The sequence below is a fragment of the Argopecten irradians genome, chromosome 12 (genome assembly GCF_041381155.1).
Source record: "Argopecten irradians isolate NY chromosome 12, Ai_NY, whole genome shotgun sequence".
In the NCBI taxonomy this organism is placed as follows: domain Eukaryota; kingdom Metazoa; phylum Mollusca; class Bivalvia; order Pectinida; family Pectinidae; genus Argopecten; species Argopecten irradians.
Genome location: NC_091145.1, coordinates 32,007,798 through 32,032,562, shown reverse-complemented (window position 1 = coordinate 32,032,562; position 24,765 = coordinate 32,007,798). Strand labels below are relative to the sequence as shown.

Here is a 24,765-nt window from a genome sequence, read left to right as displayed (position 1 = left end):
ACATAAGAAAGGATGAGAAAGGTTAGGCAGACCACATTGCCGCGGTGGCCGAGTGGTTAAGATGTTCCGACATATTACCACAAGCCCTCCACCTCTGGGATGCGAGTTCGAATCCCATGTGGGGCAGTTGCCAGGTACTGACTGCTGGTCGGTGGTTTTTCTCCGGGTACTCCGGCTTTCCTCCACCAACAAACCTGGCACGTCCTTACATGACCCTGGCTGTTAATAGGGCGTAAAAATAACCCAAAACATTGCACCCTCGATACTTCAAGGGTTACTATCGCTATCCAACCCTGGACTATGTCACAGCAAATCTAAAGGTTTTGTGTGCAACAACATGTGTATAGGATGAGGTAGAGTAGCTTGGTCCACTGATGTAAATCAAAAGAAATCGGTAAATTGAAAAGTGGTACATTAAATTGAACCTGAAGCTGTTCCTCTGTAATCATCAAAAGAAGTATCTGTAGACTTGAGATTTGTTACTTTTTTTCTTTTTCTTTCTTTCTTCAAAATACCTTCAGTGAGTTTTACTAGCTGCACGTATTCAAAGGATGCTTATACTGATAGTAATATTAACCCTGGGATATCAAACGGAGGTATAATTTAAGGCACAGCTTATATGGATCTTGGAAATAGGAATATCCTCCAACACTATGGCACTGGACACTGCTCATAGTTAAACATGTACTGGGGTTATGTTGGCACTGTTCACTGTAGTTTAAAACATAACGTGAACAGTATGTAATATTCAATATATTTTAATAGAATAAGTTCAATATAATCAACAACATTCTTTAATCATTCAACATGAGTTTCCTTTCTGCTAGTATGATCTATTAACACAATGTTTTATTTCAATCAAACATAGAATTACACCTGTAGTAAAAGATACCAATGTGATTTGTCATTATTTAGCACCTTTTTCAAAACACTGTACATAACTACAGCAGATTTCATCACTTTTCCTTTTCCAACATTGTTCACTTTGCATAATTTCATTACCTGAAATAACAATTCTATTACTTGAAATAACAATTCTAACATTATGACATAAAATTTTCGTAAATTATATTAAAATCGTTTTTGAAAATGATTTTCAGAATAACTAGGTATAGTCATGATCAATAATAACATAAAGGTCAGATACTTGCATAAAAATATAAAAATGATCTCTGCTGTACTGTGAACGGTGATCATGACTTTAAAAGACCTGTCCCCGGTATATCTCAAACAATTACACATACTTCTTTATTTATTTTTTTGTCATTTTGTATCTGCTCATATATATAGGCAAATACGATGATCAATTGTATTCTGTAGTCCAAGTGTACCTAATCTAATTAAAATTAGACTTGTAATTCCGCTCCATACGATGCTCTACGTTACACTCAATTACAAGATCTAACAACGCCCCATTTGCATCATCTCAGCATGACCCTTTGCCTATAATTAGAACATCTGGGGACATACTTTTAGCTGTTTATATTTCTGAGAGAATCAACCACACCAAAGATTTTGTAGGTGAGATGCTGATTGGCTAACCACAGGGATCTTTCCGAGCCCTTGTATTTGAGCGTAACGCATAACATCGTAGCAGAGCAGAATTACAAGTCAAATTTTAATCAGATTAAAGTGTACCATGACAGTTAACATCTAGTTGATGACACTCATGATAAATTCTTGATACTTATAAATCCAATCAGTTACAGCAACAAACTGCTACTACTTACAACAGTCTATATGTGTACTATCTGCTTCCCATTTTTGTCAATGTTTGTTATTTTTTTACTTCGGTCCACTTCCCGTTTTTTCACTTTTGTCAATGTTTGTTATTTTTTTTACTTTGGTCCACTTCCCGTTTTTTCACTTTTGTCAATGTTTGTTATTTTTTACTTCGGTCCATGTTCTGCAGCATAGCTTGTCGTAACTTCGTTACAACAACGTTCCACCGATTCCGCCACTGCTGTAGATTGTGTTGGTCCACTAGTATCCAGGGTACTGTTGACTGGGCTGGCTGATCCCACCTTAAAAGGGAGTAGAGGAGACATTACTTCCCATTGCAGTTGAAGATATTTTGTAAAGGCTTATTCTGGATTTAAGATATATATATGATTTTGGTTTGATTGGTTTAACACTGCATTAACAGCAAAGGTCATTCAAAGTTTAGAGCTGGAGAAAAGATACTTCCCATAAGGGATTCAAACAAAGACCCGGAGGTTGGAGGGCTTGTGGTAATGTCGCGATATCTTACTACTCAGCCAATGGAGCCCCAATGCAGGTATACTCATACAATAAAGTAAAGTGTTTGAGAGTCGAACACCACATTTTATTGTACACAAAGTGATGTAATTCTAACTAATTGATCTGACAATCCAAACCAACCTGCTGTAACAGACAACTCAATAACATGAAAAGATGAAATACCATCATCATCTACATTCTATATATTTTTCATCTTTAGACAACTTAGCTTTTTATTGGTACTTACCAATCCTGAACGGTCTGATTGGCAGACGTTGCTCCAATTAAACTCTTCTGAGCTCTTTCAATTCGATCTTGAAGAGCAGGTAGTAATTTATCCATCTGTTTCCTGTCATGCTCACTGATCTCTTTACAGAGGTCTGAAGTCAAGAATCCATTGAAAATGAAACATTAATGGGACTCATTCACGTACCACGTGATACCCGATAACGTTTGTGCAGTACTATTGTTTCTATTGGTGAAGGAATGACGTCAAATGACGTTATCGCCGGATAACGTCATTTCAGCGGGAAGATTACAAACAGCTACGTTCCACCACCACTGGAGATAATTGTCCCGCACAAACGTTATCGGGTATCACGTGGTACGTGAATTAGTCCCATTTGTTTAAACATACTACAAAATTGTGTTATCATATTGAGCTTTCCATGATATAAGACCAATTTACTTTTCTAACTATGCAACTAATAGTTCCTCAAAAAACCAAATTTTTTCCTGACATATTTATGTCATTTCTCGACCAAACTGAAAACACCATTTTTAAAAAAAATATCTGCTGATCGAAAGAGCACACAACTCTACATAATGGTAATAACTCTGAAGATGAAATGATGGCATATGTTGTTTTTCCTAGATATATTCCCTAATACTTCTACTAAACTTAACTTACAGTAACTGCAACACTTCTATCATTGATAGTCTCTGACTATGGGAGTAAAAAGAAATAAAACGTCAAATACTGTTCAATTAACATGTTTTCGTAAATTCTACAGAATAATGTAATTTTAGCACGCATCCATTGAGTTGTTGTCAATGGTAACCTCCGTCTATGCATACCTATGATGACCTCTACGACATCCTTGTCCCCTTTCTTTGCTCCAAGATGATGAAGCATGTTGTCATGGTGATCTTGCTGTGCTGACATATCTCTTAATTTGACCTTCTGCTTCAGACAATGTGACATGATCAACTCTGGTCCCTAAAATAAATCTTCCATGTGTAAATGATACTTCACAAGCAATGTGTGCCCAATTGTGTGTTCCATACAAAATATCTAAAATAAATACTAAAAACAAACAATGTTTAACAAATCATTCTGAAAAAAACCTAACAATTATGATAAGAGTGGCTTTCATTGCATGATGACACAAATACAAATTATGTTTTGATAAATTTCAATTTACATATTCATTAATATACTGTCAATTTTTCATAGTAGTTATGGTTAAATCACAGGTTGATGTGTAACATGAAAATTCTGAACGGTTACATCAGAATACAGATTAAAATTTTCTCACATGAATTGACTTCAACATTATAGGGCTACGAGTAAGAGGCCACTTAAGACCATGCGACGACTATGTTGAGTATCAGAAAGGATTATACATCATACCAGGTAGTCAGGAAACAGTAAACACTGGAAGACATCTTGTAGGGCCTGACGCGATGCTACTGCTACGTGGTTTGTTGTCTGGTGTATAGATAGGTCCATCACAGCCACTTTGAACGGACTGGTCCAACATCAATAGGAAAAATAAGCTTTGTAGGATTTAATCATACTATTTAACTTCCACATTAATATTACCTAGTGCATATATTACAGATAATCACTATGTATACTATATTCAACAGAAATGCAGTCAAATAATTCAGTGAACTGAAAATTCGTTTAATAAATAAGAATTGATATGATGATGATATAATTCTTTTCATAGGTGTATTCAAATTTTTTTTTTGCAACTGTGTGAATCCACTGCCTTTATACTAAACCCTTTACTATGAACCAGGGGAGATAACCCTTTGCCACAACGCTGCTGTTCACAGGGATATCGTCACACAAAAAAAGCAGTACTCTTTTTCCTTTATATATCAATAGGCCTTAAAAAGGTAGCTTCAACATATCAATATCTCAATATACATATAGTGATTTTCAAAAGATACAAATTTGTGGTTGTTGAACAACAAAATGTCATTTTAATAATGATCGACTGCAAAAGAACACCCACATCTCAGCTTATAAAGATGTATTTCGAAACTTTGAATGATTTACCTGTCAGTTTGATTTGAGAAGAGCAGACAGGGAAGGGTCAGTGTGATAAACTTGTCCATTTCACTGACCATGCATCCATGTAGGCCATGAGCTAGGGACTTTGTTTCCAACCGATGTGAGAGAAGAGATCTCTGTATATATTGCTGTATCTGTAGACAAAGGGATGAAAATGTATTAAATAGTAAGTAAATTATTTCATAAAATTTAAGTCATAGTCATTTAAAACAAAACTGATAACTTAAATTGAGTTGTAGGACTTTGGGCTTTAATATCAGCAAAGAGGTGTGTATTTCAATAATGGATAATAGTTTTAGACAATGCTTCATTACGATGCTATGAATTGATAACTTGACAAATTCCAAATCAATAATGAATCTATCATAATATACCTACTGGTATATAGTTTTGTAATCTTGAATTAAAACCTCAATTGAAATCTTAAACAGAAACATCATGAAATTTTCAGTATTTTCCATTGACTTACCTCCCTTTGTTGTTCATCAAGTCTTGATTTTGCGTTTGCATTTTGTTTAACAAGAACGTGAATTAAGTTCTGCTTTTTGTCCTGAAAATTAAAATGAATCTTAATCATATTGTAACATCAACATATCACTATGGAAATTGTTAGGCTTTAAATATGGTTGAACTTCAAGAGGCAATGGAAAAACATAATCAGATAAGAGCAGTTATATTTCATTCACAAATCTCTCCTTCTTTGAAACAAAAGTAAGTACAACGTAACACCAATCAAAAACACATTTTGGATCAACTATGGATAGAATTCAAAAGTTTTTTTGATAAAATTCCAAATACAATCAATTGCAAATACTGTGGCAGACAAGACAGTCTTGATGGAAACTATCGTTATTAGTTACCAAAAAAGTTTTCATTTAAACTCACAGCTATCTGTCGAAAATCCTGTATCTTCTGAGATTTTGCCATCAATATGTCCTTGTCTCTTAGAGATTTGACAATCCTCTCCTTTAGCATCTCTGCCTCGTCTATACAACATGTTAGGGCAGCACGTTTGCCTGATAGCTCCAACTCATATTCAATCAGCTCTCTAATTTAAGACAGCAGAAAACAAACGCTGATGTTCATTCGAGTTTTCTTAACGCTACATTAATCCTGGTTGTTAATAGGAAGAGCTATATTATTAGCAGACCAAATCTGCTATTACTGCAAATAATTACATTATACCACCATACAGTCAATATATAATCAGTGCTAATGTGAACATTTAATGTTCATTCTTTCATGTTTTTCTGCTTCATATCAGAACAAAACAACATATTTTCATATCTTTACATGTAGTTCACATTACATAATATCAGATATTAAATTTCTAATTGATTCTTTATTCTATCACCTCTCATTTGCTATGAATTCCAAAAACTGACTTTTGATTGTAAGAAATACCTCGCCTTCCCAAGACTGTCTGTCTGTTTGAACATTTTCTTCAACTGATTATCAATTTTTTGCTTCACTGTATGTAGTTGGTCATCCAGATTCCAGGTTTCATTCTCGTGCTTCTGTGTCTCGACGAATCGCTGGATCTGCTTCATCTGACTTTCCTTCAAAAAGCAAATACCAGTATCTATTGTATTCTTTAACAGCAGTTATTTTATTTCTATTTTCTGACAAATATCTTGAAAACTGGCACAATCAATTCAGCACCATATATCAATATTACCAATCACTGTGTATGTTGACAAAGTCTGACATGCCAAAGATTTTCTAAAAATAAATCGTCAGTCTACATCAGTACCAGGTATTGTCTTTTTAAAAAAGCTGATTTCAAGACATGGAAACAATGTGGGAAGGTATGATTTACCGTCAAATTATTTCCATCATCTGATGTTTGTGACATGACAAAAATCACATCAAAATTTGAAGTCACAATCAAATGAATGAAGGATTTACCAATGGTAAAGCATACTTCACCCAGTCAGTCTGGTATCTCGAAATCAACATATTAAAGTAAAGCATTATAGGCACCAAACAGACAACCAATCTGTTTCAAGCAACTGGAATACCAAGGTGGAGTAGGAGTTCAGCAGATTAATATTGTGAGCACCAAATATACAGGATAATATTAAAATTCTAAAGCTTTGAACAAAAACAGATGGCTAGCTACATACCTCTAACAGCTGATGGACACTTTGTAACAGGGAAGGCGGAGAGGAAAGATTGGTCATTTCACCTTTCTCATATTTAAAACTGAAAATAGTGAAACAAACGAAGTTATACCCTCTAGTAATCACCATTTGCTTTTGACATTATCACCTTATTCAACAGTCCTTAATATACTGGTATAAGTATATAACATTACATGTACTTTGATCAATACAGAAATTTATTGTTTGAAACAACGTTAATACTATTTTAGAAAAAAAACCTGCCTTATATCATATTGCAGTCATTGGTAATTATTTTACATTTCATACTGGAAAGGTAAAATGTACAAAATATATCAATGGAAATGATTTAATATACCACAAAGTACATGTACTACCAAACAATGATAATCTTAAATTATATATCATACCTCTTATTTCAATACATTTGTATATGCTATTTCATACATGTACATATTAAAAGAGACTAAAAGTATCATAGTAATTATATTTTATTCATCATGTAAATATTAAACAAGAGGCCCATGGGCCTTAACGGTCACCTGATATTTGATACAAATTAGTTATGTCATTAACTAGCAAACGGATGACTTTTGTGCACAAATCAGGAACATAGATCTAATAGGTCTACATACAAGCACGGTTTATATTTACTCAAGTTATCGTGCTCACAAGGTCCAATACTAATTATTAGTGCAAAGGGCAATAACTCCATAAAATACCATAGAATCAAACTGATTTTCAAACTCGTACGAGATATTTCCAATGTTATTCTACATACAAAGTTTCATTAAGCTCAGTTTATATTTACTCAAGTTATCACGTTCACAAGGAAATGTTAACGCATGATGCGTGATGTACGACGACGGACAAAAGTATTCGCAATAGGTGACCATGACCTATGGTCAGGTGACCTTATAAAATTTGTAGCCATGGCCATCTCAAGTCTAACCGTAACTGTTCTGCATCTCTGCGAAGATCGATGGAACTTGTTTTGTTACGAAGAGCGTGACTGGACTCCTGTGTGTTGAGCAGTATAGAGGAGTAGGTTTGTTGTACAGAGAACTCTCGTAGAACATTCTCCACTTCACTCCACAACAGTTCTTTCTTCCTCTGACTACAGAATTAGAGAATCCAGATATTTATTAAGAAATAACTACATGTATTTTGCGTACTGCATGTGTTTTGACAGATGTTAATTATGATATGCATTTGTGGAAAAATGTTTCATCTTTCTGGGTTCAATCAAAAAATTCTTATCTTCTTATTTGGTTCTGGTTATTATCTTGAGTTGTTTAAGGAAATGGCCTCATACTGGCATGTTATGTACATATATTACTTACATAGCAGTTTTTTCTGTATCATATGACCCCTGAAGAAGTGTGTTCAAAAACATTCCCACCGAATCACAGGTTTCTCGCACCCTTTTCTGTAAAAGAATTGTTCATTTTTTCACTGGTGATAATTTCAAGTAGATGTTATATTGGAGATCTAATTCCTTTCCTAAAAGTTTAGCTCATTCACCCCCGAAAATTCACAATGAACAAATCCATCATTTGGATTATACGTTAATATAAGTTGTACAAAAATAAAAATTTCTAGAATATAGAGTATTTGTATAAAACATTAATCGTATATATAATTAACTTATTATAACAAGAAAGCAGCATGCTGTTAAATGAAATAAAATTCCTTTTTTATGAAAAGCAAACCTGCGGTATCAAACATATTTAATTGACCATCAATCAATGATGATCATTTGTTGATGAATCTGACGATGAGTTTGTAGGGTGATTCTCAGTATTTATGTTTTTTAAGTAGTCTACCAAATGTATAAAGCACACTCACACTACATCTTGTCTCCAAACCAGACGAGTTACTATAGTGATCATCGTCTGTAGAGCTATGTTTACGGCTGTAATACTCATCCGTCTCTGTAGCTTTTCTGTCATTATAAACAAAATATTTAACATCTTATCATATAATTGACAATTGCAAAACTTTGATCCAGTTTTATGATAGTATGGAAGGTTTCTGTCAAAGGGGCTTTTGTATGGAGGGACTTTTGTCCACATCCCATTTCTAAACGTACATCTCACAAGCAATTAAATATTGTTATTGCTTCAAAAGTCAGTTGTTGGATTTTCTCTCTGTGACCAATTCTGGTGACCAATAAACTCACAAAGTTATATAAGCATAATTTCTCAGATGCATGTTACAGACATTGTATAGGAATATTGATGAGAAATAAAGATTACTAGGTTGTAACCATGAATTTATTGTAAGTGTGTTCGGTATAAACATGTTTTACCGTATATTCAATACAAATAATTGAATTATATAAATTTTATTAACATTAGAAGAAGAGTCTTGAAATAAAAAGTTGGAAAAGCACAGTCCCCAAAAAATCTGTGGTTATTATGAAAAGCACAGTCCCCAAAAAATCTGTGGTTATTATGAAAAGCACAGTCCCCAAAAAACCTGTGGTTATTATAAGTTTTTAATTAAACAAATGAATGTTGATACTGATATCATAATCAAATTTGTGATTCCTACTTTGCTCTGTTGGTAATGTGGTGAACACGTTTGTTGATTCGCTGAGAGAATTCCTCGTACATATGGTTAGTGTTCTGGCCCTGTTGGTTAAAGGCTTGTAATAGGGCAGATTTTCTCTGAAGATCTGTTAAGGCTGAACACGCTAAGGCATAGGTTCTCTCTGGATTGGGAAATCAAGATAATCATACAATTCAAAAGATATACCAAGGTATATGCCATATTTGCTATATTACAGAGTTACCTGCCCTTTTGGGTACATGTAGTTACTGATTGTGACGTCATGTGTGTGCGAGGTACATAACACAATATATCACAATAAATGCATACCATTAAGGGAGTTAACTCTGCAATATGCAAATATGAAATTATCAAAAAAGTATACTTTGAAGAATCTAGTTGAAAATTACAAAATATCAAACAAGTCATCTGCTTTTAAATTAGTTATTCAATAATTATATAAATGCATCCTTTACCCTTCATCACATTGATATGCAGAGTTTAATAAGACATCAATATAGATATAAAATACAATGAAAATAAATCATATGTCTCTCCATTTTAATTTTCATATGGCCTAAAGGACATTAATTGTGTATGAACATGTATATGACACTGACAGAAAGCCATAAACTCACGTGTGTCTGAGAGTTCCTGCTGTTGTCGTTTTAAGTCGTTTTCCAGATGACTCAGATCAGTGATGATGTTGGTTACCTCCCCTGACAATTGTACTTGCTTATCCAACAAGTTTTGTCTCTCGCTGTCATATTTTTCGTCTGATTTAAAACGAACTTTGTAGGTTCTCTTTTTCCTTCCTTTTCTGATTTTTAGTTAAGCAATTTCATTAATCTGATTTAAATAGCATACTATATACATGCATGTATCTCCATATTACCAAATGAATACCACTCCGAACAAACATTTCTTCCATACTTCACAGGGATATCCCGTGGTTGCTATAGGGAAAAGATATCTCTGTCTTCCACAGGGAGGTGTAAGACAAGCATACATGTGCTAGACAATTACGTTACGCCATTTTGAAATCCAACATACAGTATAAGTTGTTTCCCTATTCATCTGTAAAAATCAAGTTAACATTCTTTAACGTCTACACCCAAATTATTGATAGTAATTATTATTTTATTACTTAGGATCATTCTGGTAGTGTTAAACTTAATGTAAAAAGACACCATTTTGTATTCTAAGATGGCAGCCAATTTACCTATATGTATCTGTATATAACAATATAACAATTCGCTTAGCTGATTTTAAGTAAATAAAAAACCTGCAAATACAATCGGTATTTATATTTTGTAGCGTTTGATACAAAATAATTCCATTCTTATTTGAATTTAAAACAAGAGGCCCAGAGGGCCTGTATCACTCACCTGGTTTGTAATGCCAAGTAATGTTCTGAATACAGGTTCATTGTTTCTTCTCTGAAGGAATTTTAATATTAACCTCTAAATCCCCTATTGGGCCCCACCCCTCCCGCCCCCAGGGGGTCAGAGCCAAAATTTATACAAGGTCTGTTCCCCCTCCCCCAAGGATGTTTGTGGCCAAATTTGGTTACATTCCATTCAGAACTCTATGACTAGTAGCGATTTAAAGGATTTACCTCTATTACCCCTAATGGGCCCCGCCCCTCCTGCCCCCGGGGGACCAGAGCCAAAATTTATACAAGTTCTGTTTCCCTTCCCCAAAGGATGTTTGTGGCCAAATTTGGTTACATTCCATTCAGAACTCTATGACAAGTAGTGATTTAAAGGATTTACCTCTATTTCCCCTATTGGGCCCCGCCCCTCCTGCCCCTGGGGGATCAGAGTCAAAATTTATACAAGTTCTGTTCCCCTTCCCCCAAGGATGTTTGTGGCCAAATTTGGTTACAATTCATGTAGAGCTCTAGGACAAGTAGAGATTTAAAGGATTTACCTCTATTCCCCCTATTGGGCCCCGCCCCTCCTGCCCCCAGGGGGTCATAGCCAAAATTTATACAAGGTCTGTTCCCCCTCCCCCAAGGATGTTTGTGGCCAAATTTGGTTACATTCCATTCAGAACTCTATGACTAGTAGCGATTTAAAGGATTTACCTCTATTACCCCTAATGGGCCCCGCCCCTCCTGCCCCCAGCGGGGACCACTGCCAAAATTTACACAAGTTCTGTTCCCCTTTCCCTCCCCCAAGGATGTTTGTGGCAGAATTTGGTTACAATTCATGTAGAACTCTATTACAAGTAGCGATTTAAAGGATTTACCTCTATTTCCCCTATTGGGCCCCGCCCCTCCTGCCCCTGGGGGGACCAGAGCCAAAATTTATACAGTTCTGTTCCCTTCCCAAGTTCTGTTCCCCTTCCCCAAATTTTACAAGGAAGGATTTTGTGGCCAAATTAAGTTACATTCCATTCAGAACTCTACGACAAGTAGTGATTTAAAGGATTTACCTCTATTTCCCCTATTGGGCCCCGCCCCCTCCTGCCCCCGGGGGATCAGAGCCAAAATTTATACAAGTTCTGTTCCCCTTCCCCCAAGGATGTTTGTGGCCAAATTTGGTTACATTCCATTCAGAACTCTATGACTAGTAGCGATTTAAAGGATTTACCTCTATTTCCCCTATTGGGCTCCGCCCCTCCTGTCCCCGGGGGATCAGAGCCAAAATTTATACAAGTTCTGTTCCCCTTCCCCCAAGGATGTTTGTGGCTAATTTTGGTTACAATCCATGCAGAACTCTAGGAAAAGTAGCGATTTAAAGGATTTACCTCTATTACCCCTAATGGGCCCTGCCCCTCCTGCCCCTGGAGGACCAAAGCCAAAATTTATAAAAGTTCTGTTCCCCCTCCCCCAAGGATGTTTGTGGTCAAATTTGGTTACAATCCATGCAGAACTGTAGGACAAGTAGCGATTTATAGGATTTACCTCCATTTCCACTATTGGGCCCCCCCCCCCCCTTCTGCCCCGGGGGTGACAGAGCCAAAATTTATACAAGTTCTGTTTCCCCTCCCCCAAGGATGTTTGTGGCCAAATTTGGTTACAATCCATGCAGAACTCTATGACTAGTAGCAATTTAAAGGAAATGTTGACGGACGGACGACGGACGACGCTGCGCCATGACATAAGCTCACCGCCCTTCGGGCAAGGTGAGCTAAAAATGGCCTCTGTTCTGAAATTCAAGTTGTCCGGCAGTATTAAATTAAAGGTACATAAATTAACTAAATTGGCTGATAATTTCGGAAACATTACGTAAAACTTGATATTAACTTCTACAAATATTAGACATACCATAATTCTCTGAACCAATCTGAATAGATAAACTCAATGCAAACGTTAATTTCCATAAAGCTGGTCGCTTATGATCCCTGACATCGTCCTTATAAACACACAATGATTGACTTTCATTAGAAAACGTTTAACCATTTCATCATTTCAGATAGGTAGCGGACATTTAATTCCTTCAGAGTACAGCAGCTTGGAAAACATTCATCACATCCATTATCATGCAAAAAAGATAATTATAGTTCTAGAATAAAATTTAACATGATAGAAATATTTGTCATTCTGGAAAGAACACTCATACAAGAGCTATACCATGTAACTGGATATAGCCTATCCTTATGGAGATCTTCACTACATCGGCACAATGTCCTATTGGCATACCTTACACTGTCTACAAATGCAAGATGTACCCAAACATTATAAAAGATACTGTAGAGACCCATGAATGTTATTTGTAAGAGAGAAAGGATATATGATAAACTGTAGAGAGCAGAAGAGGTGTTTCCGAATGATTCAAATTGTAAACAACAAAAACAATCGAGGATCATCTCCATTTTGAATGTGGAATGGAAGATGGTATTTGCCAGAAGAATTGATAAAGCAAGAAGGCGAGGCTTCATATGGCTTATTATGACTGCAACATATCACATCAGAAAATATCTAAACAAAATCACTTTGGCAGGCATCCAAAATACTTTACGTGATGGAGATTCACCTTAATATCAGACCTGCAAGCAGAAGCACTAAATACAAGATCATTTGAGATACGTCTACCAAAGAAGGTTTCATGGATGAGATGGCCGCACTAATATTGCATGACCACGTTCATGTCCGGCCGTCAACCGCGTCTCAGAAAATCTTATGTGGATTCAGGGGATGATATATAATAATAATAAGATAAAATGTCAGGAAATATGTTCGATGCAATCCTGCATGACTCCAACAACATCAGGACACTCCACTTAAGGAAGGACTTCGAGTAAGTCCAAAGCAAGGTTTTGCCTTCCAAACTTGGATGTCTACCTGGTCTGACATGACACCTTGTGGTACGTTTATCAATTTGACAGTAGTGGCCCTAGAAATTAACCAGAAACAAGTCCTTGCGAAGATAGTCAAACCTACCTTTATGACATTTTTTTTTACAAATGTAAGCTGTGCCTCCGAGCCAGAACTCCCGATTCCAATGCAGGCTTAGGAGATAAAGATGGCGAAGGTTAAACAGATGATAGTGTTGAGTTAAGAACAAAGATGATGCAAACTAAATCCACCAAAAACATATAGCCACCGTTAGTAATACATGCACAAGGCACCAAGGACTGGGTGAAAATAAATAGCAGCCATGGAGAACAAGAGAACTTTAAGTCTTCAAAGAGAAAGTATATATGGTAATTAAAACTCAGTTATGGATAACTTTCAGTTTCATCGGAGTTACACTGTGAGGAGGGATTTGAAAGTAGGAAGCCGAAGTGTAAAGGATTGGTAGAAGATATCAATACCCTAGAATGTCGGAATTGGTGTTCCTGTTTCCTGCATGTTCAACTTAAAAGCTATTTCCAACATTGGAAGTAATGGGCAGTGAGAAGAAATCAGCTGAAGATGTACACTCAAAACAGGAGAGAAGGCGCCCGACTGATCACAGTAGAAGCGACAAGGTATGAGCTGTGTGTAATCCACAGATGGAGAGAGATTTGGCCAATCACTGCTGATTTGTGACTTTGAAGATGTTCCAACTGAGGACTCGATGAAGCACACGAAAAATGATCATCTGATGACGCCTGTAGTGTTGCAATTCAGATATTTATTCCAAGATCATTCAAGGCATCTCATAAATATCAACATTTTAACTTTTTACTTCTCTTACAGAGTGAAATACTGAGACAACTTTAATTCAAGCGGCCATCTTGGATCTTAAAATTGCGGTCATTTTGAAGTTTAAATAAGAATAATATTATTTATGTATCAAACACTACAAAAAAATAAATACTTTCACTATATTTGCATGTGTTTATTGGCTTAAAGTGAGTTTAGCCATTAGACGTATTATATACAGATATAGCTCGCAAAGTTGGTGGCCATCTTGAAATACAAAATGGTGGTCCTTCATGAAGTTTAACACTCTCAGAATGTCAACGTGAGATATTGGTTGCAGAAGGTGGTTTTTGACGGCAATTTTGAAAACCAATATGGCGGCTGCCAGGGGCCGTGATTTTTTGGGGTCCATTTTTTTCCTGAAACCTTATGTCCTAAAGAGGTCATATGCAAAGTTTCATGCTTTCTTCAAACTTTGAACGATTTTGCCAAAAAATCAACCTTAGCCGCTCCACTTTAAGGCATTTAACTTCGATACTAACTTTTAAGAAAATCGGTTAACACTTAAATTTGGTATAATTATTGCACAGGGAATGGCAGAAAATGATGTTTTTAGTACATCAAAGGGCCATAACTCCACTTCATAATGTCAGCCAAAAGTGGCAATCGAACTTGGCCAAGCCCGTAAGGCATTTGACCTTGTAACCAAGTGTAAAGAAAATTGGTTTATATTTATTAGAGTTATTGCAGGGAAATGGCAGAAAATGACTTTTTTTTTATTAAATCAAAGGGCCATAACTCTGGTAAATGAGGTCCGTCGCAAGTGGCAGACAGACAGACAGACAGACATACATACATACAGACAGACAGACAGACAGACAGACAGACAGACCAGACCAGACAGACGGACAAACCCAAATTAATATCCCGCGTTTCGGAGATAAAAAGAATCAAACAATTACATGGGTCCGTCAATATGCATTCATGTCCCATTCATTTCCCAAAATAATAATTAAATATTTGCTCATTTGTGTATTTGATTCAAAGCAAAATAATCTTAACAAATAGAATTATATTACTGGTAAATCTAAGGATTCATATATTTAAAGATGCTTCACTGTCGACAGAGCATAAATGATACTCATCATTTTAACAATAATTGGTATTTAATAGTGTATATGTATGCCTAATTTACACAAGAAAAAATATAAAACTATGCACAATCAGTACTTCATCCCATATAGGATATAGTGCCACAGAATTTTTTAGGGATGCAATTAATTATTTTTAATATTTTTAACTTGAAGTAAAATTAGAAACTCAAACTTTTCAATGGTGGTAATGGTGTAAAGTAAGTAACTTTTGCAGCTTTAAGAAATATATTAAATCGTCTGCTCCTGTTTTTGATAGTGAAAAATCACCATTTGTCAGCGGTGGAGCATCTTTAAGTATACATAACAGTTTCAAGAACAAATATTTTAACATTAAGGATACAATGTTAAATTGCCTTGCACTTCTTTTACAGTCCTGAAATAGATATAGATACAATATTAAAATTTTCATTATTGATAATAAACTTAATAATCTGAGAACAAATCTACCTATATATATGTCACTAACAAGTCTAGTGTAACAGCAGGAGAGAATTAAAAAAGACAATGCTAAATTCAATAAAGTAGATACAGAAGACTAGCTACGATGACGTAGCTCTGAACGACGTATAGAAGATTTCTGACAGATGGGAACAGAGTGGACACAGGGTATGATTATTCGTTCTAATAGAAGACAAATTCAAACTTGTCATCAATACTAAATTTTATTTTAGCACAGTCCATAATAGATATAAATGCTAAATTGCGAAATAATAATATAATAAATGGCCGAGGACTTCAAGATGTGTTATATTGTTATTTAAAAGTTATTTAAAAACAGAGAATATATATATGTAGTGGCCCAAAAACTTACTGTGCACTGTAAACATGAGATGATATGAACTTCCATATATCTTTCATCTGTCCTCGACACATGCTGGAACATATAGAAAATTTGATATTTCTTCTAAGTAAAGTCACTATAATTATATAATAGAGAGTATATATTCAAATAAGAAGTTAATCAAAATCATATATATTTATTATGTATATTAAATATGGTCTGATTTTCAACTTGTTTCATTGGCTAATACATTGTCACGTGACATTCAATATATATAGCATATTGACTCAGTGTTTCGATTTTTAGAAAGCATTATTTACTCGATATTTCCATTTTTAGAAACACTGGGTCAATATTCCCTATTGTGACGTCACACCAGAGTAGATATTCCTATTGTGACATCACTCTCAAGTCGATATTGTGATTACAATACCCACACCTCCTGAAGTTGTTCGAGGGATGTAGTTGAGCAATTCTCCATGCATTTCCATATTTCATAGCATGAAGCAAACATTCAAAATAATTATCATATCTAATATAAAAATTATAAGGACCTTTGTTTCAGTTCATATGGTGTTATATCGCCCTGGTTGAATTCAAAATAATGACCTTGACTATGCCCTCAGTCATTATTTATTCTACCTGTGCATATAATGTCCATAATTGATATATCATTTATTTCAAATTACATATCAAAGAGATCTTATAGTATTTGGAATGCATAATTTAAAAACTTTACATGGTATATATACATGTAGTATCTAAGTTAATAATCACCTTCACAGGATTATAAATTATTGGTATGTTGAACTTAAATGATAACATCAGTCTACCTGAAGACCAAATGCAATCCAACAGATCAACTTACATACATATATTTGTATGTTGTATGCATGTATAATACCACAATATATAAGGACAATAAAAATCTATTTAGATCTTAAATGAAACAAATATGTATACAATAAATGTCTTACCCCTTAAAGTCATCTATATTTGGCTGTCGAACACCAACGCCTTGTGGACGAAAGCGCATTTCTTCGATTGCCCATTTTTGTAAAACCTTGGCCAAATCAACATCATCACGTCGTGCTGATGTCATTTTAAAAATTTCTTCTTGATGAACAAACACTCTAATCAATATTGTTACGGCATGATCGGTTTATGAACCACAGTCAATTCACCTACAAATAAAGAAAATATATTTAATTCAAAACCTTAATTCAGTATTAATAATATAGATAATTAGCTTAAAACTTACTTCATACATATGATTTATACATATTTATAACACTGCAGTCAAACCTAGGCCTGTAAGACCAAATGCACTCAGTAGAGTAAATAGAAAAATGTTTTAATTGCCAGGTGATCTTTATACACAGGTTGATTTTTGTTGAAATTGGATATTTTGGGACCATATAAGAAAGTGGTCTTACTTTTAATTATTAATTTATTGAGCAGTGGGTTGAATTGCTAATGATAAGAAACAGGAGAATAGACAAGAGATCCCAGAGGGATCTTGGCGCCCGCCAAAGAATTATCTATGTTTGACAATGGAACAAGGGATCTTTTCCCTGCTTTTTAAACTTTTTCAAAAATACTACATATAAAATTTCAGACAGATTGCTTTTAAAAGTTCTTTCTAAGAAATAGCTGTCACTAACTTCAACAACCAAATCCAAGATGGCGGCAGGTTGGCCATATCGTTGACCAATCAATCCCAAAAGGCATTATGCACAACTAGGACCCTAGAGGAACCTACATATGAAATTTGAGACATATCCATTCAGTACTTTTTGAGAAATAGCGATAACAAACTTGAACTATCAAAACCCAAGATGGCTGCCTGAATTCTTTTTATTAATTACTAAAGGGTTGTTTTATTTATCTGAAGATGTAAATAAACTATTTGTCGTGTTTTTTTTAAATTATTTCATATGCAGTTTGGTAGCTGAAAGTATATAAGAAAAACACAGATACATACATGTATATACATTGTATATACAATTAATTAAATAATTGTTTCAGATCTATTTTTTTTTCTGATTTGCTTGAAATGAAAAATATAAATATACTGTACAAATTCCTTTAAATAATAATTATGTTACTATTCATTTATTCCAAAATGAACAAAATGAAAAGAAAAAGAGACAAATACATGTATTTGTGTATGGAAAGATTGCTTAGGTTGAACCGCTCTGGAGACATAACTCGTCAAAACACTGACCTCTATATAAAGGACACCTGTCTATAAAGGACACTTTAGTCTTGTCTGCTGGGTGTCCTTTATACACAGGTTTGACTTTATTTAACTAATGCAAATACATAAAAGGGGTAATTAAACATTTTATTTTTTTATTTTTTAGATAATAATAATGACACATTGAAAATTAAAAGCTATGGAATGCAGTCAAAATATTCACCAAGGCGAAGATGAGCACAAGGAATCGTGACGTCACATAACGTCAACAATTGGGGCGAAATCATATATATATAAGATTCACATAAATGTACGCGGCACTCCAGGCCTTGTCCCAAAATCTACCCTTATGGATCAAATAAGTGGTAGATCAGACCCAAAGAGTCGACCAGGAAGGAAGACGGCACTTCCAGAATCCGTGGAACAGGGTATTGTCGAAGCAGTGAAAGAGGCGTCAAAGATAGGTGTTGGTATCACCAGAAGTCAGTTATTGTCCCGTACAGGAGAAATTTGCAGGAGACTTCAGACAACTCCTTTCAAGCATGCATACACAACAAGGAATTGGTGGGCTGGAGTAAAAAAATGTCATCCAAGTTAACAATTCGAAAACCAGAGAGTTTAGCAGCTTCTCGAGCGTCCATGCTCAACTCGGTCATTGTTACGAAGTACTTTAAAGACCTGGAAACTCTAATGAAGGAAAATGACATAATAAACAAACCAAATGCCATCTGGAATTGCAACAAAACGAATAGAAACTTTAATCACAATCTGCCAAAGGTAATTGCGGACAAGGCAATGAGGAATGTTGTGGGTCGGTCCTCCAACAACCGCACCACTGTAACTATAATGACATGTATCAATGCACAAGGAATGGCAATGCCACTGATGTTTATAGCAAAGAGCAAAACAACTCAGTCTCTACACGGGTTTTAAGTAGAGTCAGCACCAAAGGGGTCACAATGGACCTACCAGGAGAACGGGTATATGACGGATAAGATCTGGGAGGACTGGTTCTGCATTATTTCCTTAAGCATTGCAGAGACCACAGACCATAAATATTGATACTTGATGGGCATTCATCCCATGAAAGTTTTGCTGTACTGCAGAGTGCAGTTGGCTATGCAAAGCAATATCCAAATAATGTGTCTTCCTCCACACACGACCAATATACTCCGGCCCTTGGACAGGAGCGTATTTGGCCCATTCAGCGCCTCTTACAATTGTGCTTGTGCTGACCACGTGGCATCTCCTTTGAATACTGTTTATGGAAAATCCCTGGCCTAATCAACATTGTATGGGAGAAGGCATTCACGGCATCAAACATACAAAGCGAATTCAGGTTTATACCACCTTTAACACAATTAAAATACAATCTAATCTCTTTATACATGTATCCAAATTTTGTTCTACAGGGCGTGTGGGATCTATCCCTTTAATCCCAAAGTTGTAGAGGTTATCAACTTCACGCCATCCAAATTGACGGATGCTCCTACCAGGGAAGTTGCGATGCCTGTTTCAGAATTACCAAGTCCAACTGCTCTAGAAAAAGAGTGCACTACCCGCAATAGTGTTGATGCTAAATCGCCTTCATTTGCCCTTGGATCATCTGACCAAACTGTAAGTAAATAATAGCATGTAGCTTACTAATGACTAGAACAAATAAACAGTTGTACATATAAATGGTAAAAGGAATACACACAGCCCTATAGGATTTATATAGGCCTATGATAACGGTACATCTAACCCTCTGACCTATAAGTATATATACTACACAGACGTTCATATAATAGCATGTTACATTTGTATATCACTTCACATTTTCAAGGGAATGGATTCTATATCATGCCGATTGTTGATTCGGGACCAGACAATGATAACCCTAATGCACCATTTCCATTTGACGGTAGCCTTTCTTTCTCAGAAGTAGCAGTGGCTGAGGGGGTCTCATAAGTTGTAAGTATTTTACATGTTCAGAGTTTATGAGCAGATGCCTTTGAAATTCTTGGATGATTAATTTAATAAAATTTATTCAACAACATTATTTTCCCCACAGGTAACTGTAGATCAGCATAGCTTCTCCCTGCCGGCATTATCGACTGATGTTCTGTCGTCATCACAATTTATATCTGTTGACGATCCGGAACTTCTCCTAAATCTCCTGCAGGAAGGAAAGCTCCAAGTTGACGTAGCAGATGATTCAACAGCTAGGCCTACTACATCTTCAATACCTGACAACATATGGAATGTTGAGATCCAGAACATTATGCTACCTCAAAAGGTCGGATTGTCATTGGAGAAAAAATGTAAAGCACGGAACACTTCACATGGAATCTTAACAAGTGTGGACATCATTAATGAAAAAAAAAGAAGCCTTGTTCAAGAAGCAGCAAAGAGAGGAGGAAAAAAAGTAGAGGGCGTTAATGAGAGAAATGCAGAAACAAAACAAAAACCCACTAAATAAATGTCACTTAGCTATCTTTTGCAAAAGCAAATTGAGCAAGTAATCGCGCTTTCAATTCTCTTGTGTTTCATATCTACTGAATTGTAGATGCTGTAATTCAAAAATAAATACTAAAGAATAATAATTACATATTATTATTTAAAAGTGAAGACAATATTCATATATATAATTTCCCCCATCCCTAGCTGTAACACATCACCTTGTGTGTCTTAGTATGAATGTACTTGGACACCATCATATCCACCTATAATGGACACCATAGCATGTTCACACGTGCACTCTATGTCTACCTGTGTAGTCTAAAGGCATTGTAGTACAGTGTACATGTACACTCCGTGCCTAATTCTAGTCTAAACATAGAAGATAAGGGTGTAACCTTTAGTCTACTACCAAATGTATACAAAAAATTCTGCATAAACCTTTAATTAAGTTACAAAGATACAAGCATAGATACATGTATATGGTATGTATACTTTTTCTCTAAATCATTACATATAATCCTTGTGCACATCTATAGACTGTAGCGTCGCTAACAGGAAATTAATGAATACGAAAATTACCATACCAGCGCTGTAGTCTCGAGATTTTGGATGTTTGGGGGTCCGGGTGTCTCCCCGGGAAAAATAGTTATTCATTATCTGGGTGCCCCTCCCTTTTCCTACGCCCCCGTGTAGAGTACATGTGTTGCACCCATCTTCCTTTGCTTTCCTCGTGCTAGCTTCGATAAGAGAAATATGTGCGTTTAGACCTTATGATCTTAATTAACAGGATTATTGTGACAATCAATTAAGGTATGAGAACTTTTTAATTCTGATCATCTATTATGCACTTGTCAACATATCAAAATATCACATGCGTTTAATTGGTTTTATAGTGCCATTACTTTAATTCCATGCAACGATCTAGACATTTAATACATGGGGTTATAAATTATTATTCACGGTATTTTTACTTTTATTTCAAAGTGTAAACGACGTTTTGAAATATTCAGTATGCGTTTGAAATAGATTTAAGTAAAAGAAACTTATGTCAAAGAATGTCTCCGAAATTACGCTCCGGGTGTCCGAAGACATCCGCTTCAACCTCACTGGTTTCAGTTTTGTATATCATAGTCAATTCATGCACTAACCAATCAGAACATGCTTAACAGAGAACGACCGAATTGTTAACCAACCAACAACACATACAATCCCGTATCGTATTCTCAGAACACATCAGGAGCAAGGGTGAGGCTCCATGAAAACCATCCAAAGTTACCCTATTTTCCCCTAGAGGTAATTTGCTCTTCCCATGCCATGCACTATTCATATCAAAACATCTGGCTGCGCTCTTTAAGGCCTTGCTTTCAGTCATATTATGTATAGCTGCGCTCTTCCAAGACTTTGCCTTAAATTCATTCATCCCTTGAACTTTCACTGTGCTGCAATTGAACAGAACTAATTTCATTAATTGTTGGTATATACCCTGGCTAACTGTCAGTCTTACTGTTGATATGTAATTTGTGAAGCTGCGTGTAAAATACATCCACATTTTAAAGGCTATCTCACTTTTCGTAAATATGTCTTCTTGTCATGTTACAGGAGTACCTTATAGTGTGTATAAGAGCCACTTGTACATCAATTTAAAATGTCTTCTTATATGCTTATTTGATGATCCGCCATTTAAAGCAAGCCATTTGCATTTTACAACGAATAAACGAATAGGCTCCTGCGCTATTCGGCTGCGTCCAAATTTTGCCAAAACAAACTGTTGGAGTACCTGGCATTACGTCACTATTGAACACAGATAGCATTTGCATTTCACACGAGTTCTATGTCCTCCAGAATTATACTGACATCTTACTCTTATTTTATTGAAAAATTACAAAGCTAGCTTCACAATTACTTTTCAAACAGTATGACTTGACAGTTAGCCAAGGGTATATACAAACAATTAATGAAATTAGTTCTGTCAATAGCAGACACAGTAATGCGTTATTAGGCTTGCATAAATATCTAACCACTGGTTAAAGCCATTACATGAACCTTACAATTCATTCATCCCTTGACTTTCAGTGAGTTCGAAGCCACACCATCATTTCTCAGAAACCTATGACAAATAGACACGTGCTTCAAGCCAAAGAGTTAATTATGATGTTTGGAGACCAATAAGATACACTCAGTGATTTACTGGTTGTCATGTTGTAATTTTGATGCTGTAAACTTTTCGAAGACAGGCCAAGACACATCCTTCGAAACTAGTCGTTTCGGATCTTCTCAAATGTAACTACACCGGATCAATTTACAACAAAAACATCATTGAATTCAAACTGAAATCAATCAATTACAGTATCAATGGAAATATATCATTATGACGCAGATATATCCCAAAATTTCAATAACTTTTTTTACCTGACGTTGAAAATTCCGCCAACGAAAAATACCGGAAGTGATTATATATACTCTAATAATGTAAACTGACTTTGGTTGACGGTCGTACTCAATCCGGAATTTTTAAAAATCTCTTATGAAGACGATTGGGGTCGTATAAAGGCAGTATTGCCACCCTCTGATGAAGTCAAATCGGGTGATCACCCTTGAAAAAACGGGTGAAAGGGTCAAAACAAGTGTCATGTGCGAAACAACATTTTAGTGTATTTTTTAACACTTTTTAAAAGCCTTAAATATGCATATATTTATTATTTTCATATTGTAATTCAATAAATTTTATGATATATTTATGTAATAATATAATTTAAATCTGATAATTAATAAAAATATTGTATTAAAAAATCTTTAAAATAATATTTCATAAAATCCGGATTTTTTGTTGTCCGGTTTCATTATCTTCTTTGACTAAACAAAATGACGGCCATTATGATTGGTTTGCCTGCCTACTGAAACAGGATACTGTTCAACTTCACGTTTACTGTTTTATTCATGTGAGTAAATCTTTGTCTGAGATCACAAGTGTTTGTGCTTTTGAAGAGATAATTTCTGATTTTGAACAGTATTAATTGGCCATGTCTAATTTTGCTATCTGGCTCTGGCTAAAAACGATGATCATGGACATCGTGAAGCATGACTGAATAGAGTAATTGCTACAATTTCACACCTTTATTAAAGTTTGTGTAAACACAAACATAGCTACCTGCTTTATACAAGGACCTCATATGAGTCTAAGTCCTGAGATGTAATCAAAATTGCGCTAATGGCTTATCTGACGATTTTTTTGTGAGCTTTTTAACACTTTGGTCCAAGTGCTGAAAATCGGGTTATTTGATGACCCGCCGGGTCAATCGGGTTATCCATTCTAAAATGTCTAAAAAACGGGTCAACCCGGGGAAATCGGGTGAGTTATCAATACTGATAAAGGCCATTTTTTTTCAATTTTATATTGTACATTTGATGTCTAAATTTTACAGTTGGTTTTCTAGCAGGATTTCAAAGTCTTTTGTTGTATCTGATCAGAAACATATATATATGTATAAATGTTTCTGATCTGATTTCAGGACCGATTCTGGTAAACCGTTCCAGACTTTACCAACCACATTCACCATTTCGGTTGTTGATATCAGAAACACAGAAACACAGGTGACCGAGGAACGAAGAAAATACTCTAATATATATTGTAACGATTTCCGTCTCCGGTCCTCTTGTAGGGTCCCTTTCGTCAGTATAACCAAGGACGTATATATACTTATAAATCCTTGGTATAACGAATGTGGAAGTCACTGATTTTTTGAAGTGGTCCATCAAAATTATGAAATGACTTAATCCAGATTTGCAGGCAAATACTATTTCATAGTTAATAGAGTTCATTACACAAAAACAGCAATAAACTGGATCACCATGGGGATTTAATGTCACATGCAGTCATGGAAAAAATATA

At 35.4% G+C, this 24,765-nt stretch overlaps 1 protein-coding gene across 2 annotated transcripts; it reads right to left on the bottom strand.

The window, feature by feature from the left end:
* Nucleotides 1–742: 742 nt before the first annotated feature.
* Nucleotides 743–23,370, bottom strand: LOC138304597 (uncharacterized). Of its 2 annotated transcripts, none has more exons than XM_069244759.1 (18): nt 23,286–23,370; nt 17,212–17,418; nt 16,265–16,327; nt 15,794–15,826; nt 9,861–10,042; nt 9,226–9,385; nt 8,518–8,614; nt 8,013–8,098; nt 7,622–7,786; nt 6,673–6,751; nt 5,951–6,105; nt 5,432–5,594; nt 5,016–5,096; nt 4,532–4,680; nt 3,875–3,992; nt 3,319–3,460; nt 2,489–2,621; nt 743–2,024 (listed from the first exon to the last, which is right to left on the bottom strand). In XM_069244759.1, the coding sequence occupies exons 2-18, from the start codon at nt 17,334–17,336 to the stop codon at nt 1,883–1,885; spliced, it is 2,073 nt and encodes a 690-aa protein (XP_069100860.1). In that variant the 5' UTR covers nt 17,337–17,418; nt 23,286–23,370; the 3' UTR covers nt 743–1,882. The 2 variants fall into 2 exon arrangements, with proteins under 2 accessions (XP_069100860.1, XP_069100861.1); XM_069244760.1 differs by lacking the exon at nt 23,286–23,370 and adding an exon at nt 19,928–20,662.
* Nucleotides 23,371–24,765: the final 1,395 nt, after the last annotated feature.